The 2,369-nt window shown below is 68.0% G+C and overlaps 1 protein-coding gene across 2 annotated transcripts in view; it reads left to right on the forward strand.

Annotated features, from left to right (window-relative positions):
- The window catches only part of CTBP1 (C-terminal binding protein 1), a 22,883-nt gene extending 20,520 nt beyond the window's left edge, over positions 1–2,363 (forward strand). Inside the window, exons 7-10 of one of the 2 annotated variants that reach the window (XM_029949697.1) lie at positions 357–487; positions 1,115–1,242; positions 1,703–1,820; positions 2,090–2,363. In XM_029949697.1, coding sequence (XP_029805557.1) covers positions 357–487; positions 1,115–1,242; positions 1,703–1,820; positions 2,090–2,276 — 564 coding nt within the window. In that variant the 3' untranslated portion in view covers positions 2,277–2,363. The remainder of the gene's footprint in view (positions 1–356; positions 488–1,114; positions 1,243–1,702; positions 1,821–2,089) is intronic. The other variant, XM_029949708.1, reaches the window with a different exon arrangement.
- The last annotated feature ends 6 nt before the right edge of the window (positions 2,364–2,369 follow it).

The following is a 2,369-nucleotide window of genomic DNA, read 5'->3' on the forward strand; positions in this document are numbered from 1 at the left end:
TGAGGGTAAGGTGCGGGAGCCTGGGGGCCTGGCTGAGGGCGAGGGGCGGGGCCTGGGGGCCTGGCTGAGGGCGAGGGGCGGGACCTGGGGGCTGGCTGAGGGTGAGGGTCATGTCCTGGGGTCCTGGCTGAGGGTGAGCTGCGGGACCTGGGTCTTGGCTGAGGGTGAGGAAGAGGGAGCCCAAGCCCTCAACTGGCCCAGGAGAGCTGCTGCTGGCCTGGGTGGGAAGAGGCCCAAGTGCAAGGTCCCACAGCTGGCCCTCGGGTCCCTGCAGCCCTTTCCTTGGGTGGGCAGGGCAAGGCAAGTGGAAAGGCCTGTGTGTTGATTCGCTCTTGCTGTCTTTTGTGTCCTCCCAGATGCGACAAGGCGCCTTCTTGGTGAACACAGCCCGGGGTGGTCTGGTCGATGAGAAGGCACTGGCCCAGGCCCTGAAGGAGGGGCGGATCCGGGGCGCAGCCCTGGACGTGCACGAGTCGGAGCCATTCAGGTGCCTCCTGGCAGCACCCTGGGTGGTCCCCGGACAGCACCTCTCCCACCAGGCCCCTACCCAGTCTCATGGCCCATGATGACCACTGTCAGGAGTGGGGCCAGTCCGCTGCCACATGTAATCTCTAGGCCCCAGCCCAGGGTCCAAGGGCACAGCGTCCTTGGGCTTGGTGTCCGACCTGAGTGACACCAGGCGGGCCTGTCCCCGGGATCTGGTCGGGTCTCAGTGGGCAGGTGGCTAGTGCTCTAGGTGGGAAAGGGCTGGGCTCAGACCCGCACTCCACACTGAGCACCTCGAGGCACCCCATCAGTGTGTGGCTCAGGTTCCCGAGGCAACTGACCCCTGTGTGGCCATGTGTGTAGAGACCCCACCCCCAGAAGCCCTCTGGGTCAGCAGCTAGGTCCTGGCTCGCCAGCTCTGCCCAGAGGGCCTGGAGGCCCCGCGGCTCCGGGCACCAGCACCCTCAGCTGCAGAAAGGGCTGGGGCAGTGTCCCGGCTGCTGTCAGGAGCCTGTGGGCAGGTTTGACCATCCCCGGGTCCCCTGGTCTGATGCAGGGGTGGAGCATGGGTCCAGGCAGGGTCAGGCACCCCCCAACACTACCCTGACCTGCTTTGTGCCATTTGTAGCTTTAGCCAGGGCCCCCTAAAGGATGCGCCCAACCTGATCTGCACCCCCCACGCGGCCTGGTACAGTGAGCAGGCATCCATTGAGATGCGGGAGGAGGCGGCCCGGGAGATCCGGAGGGCCATCACAGGTGAGGGCTGTGGGGCCGAGACGCATCTGCGTCGGGGTGTGCACCGCACCCCACCGGGTCCCCAAGTGCAGAGGTTAGCGGCCGGCTTCCACACGGTGCTCCCAACACAGCCCTCGGGTCCCCCTGGTGCCCGCTCGCTGTCACCCGTGTGGGAATTTGGCACGTGTGCCCTCCCTCACCTCACGTTTTAAAAGTCTGGTTGTTCTTGTGAACCTGGCTGGTCCTTTGCTGCCCTCCAGACACCCCAGCGCCGCAGGCATGAGGCCCCGATGGGGAGCTGAGGGCACCGCTCGGGGCCGGGGGTTCCCTGGGCTGCGAGGTGACCGTGTCCGGAGGGGCCCCTGCTGGGCCTGAGGGGAGGGAGGCGCAGCTGGGGGCTCCCCGCAGCCTGAGCTCCCGGGCTCCTCGCTGCAGCCGCCGTGCACGGCGCTGCCCTTCCTCTCTCCACTGCGTCTCCCAGGCCGGATCCCCGACAGCCTGAAAAACTGCGTCAATAAGGATCACCTGACAGCGGCCACCCACTGGGCCAGCATGGACCCAGCTGTTGTGCACCCTGAGCTCAACGGGGCCGCTTACAGGTGAGCGGGGATGGGGACCCGGAACACTTCTGTGATGACTGAGAGAGGGGCAGGGTCCCCTGGGAGGCACCCAGGCCTGGACCTGCATGCGGGTGTGGGCCCCAGGGGACCAGAAGGTTGGGGCGCAAGAGCAGGGTGGCCTTTCTGGCCTGGAGGCACCAGACACAGGGGCAGAGACCACCCTGGGATCGGGGGCATGGGAAGGCATCAGGGCTGGTGGGCCTGGCCCAGTGCCACGCTGCCGGCTTCATGCGCCACCCTCCCCCCAGCAGGTACCCGCCGGGCGTGGTGGGCGTGGCTCCCAGCGGCCTCCCGACTGCCGTCGAGGGCATCGTCCCCAGCGCCATGTCCCTGTCCCACGGCCTGCCCCCTGTGTCCCACCCACCCCACGCCCCTTCTCCCGGCCAGACCGTCAAGCCCGAGGCAGATAGAGACCACGCGAGTGACCAGTTGTAGCCCGGGCAGAGCTCGGCGGCCTTGGCACCCTCGGACAGGCGCGTGCGGAGCCGGCGCCCGCGAGGCCACAGCGCCCCAGAGACTGTGCCGGCC

This window comes from Suricata suricatta, chromosome 1 (genome assembly GCF_006229205.1).
Source record: "Suricata suricatta isolate VVHF042 chromosome 1, meerkat_22Aug2017_6uvM2_HiC, whole genome shotgun sequence".
Lineage (NCBI taxonomy): Eukaryota > Metazoa > Chordata > Mammalia > Carnivora > Herpestidae > Suricata > Suricata suricatta.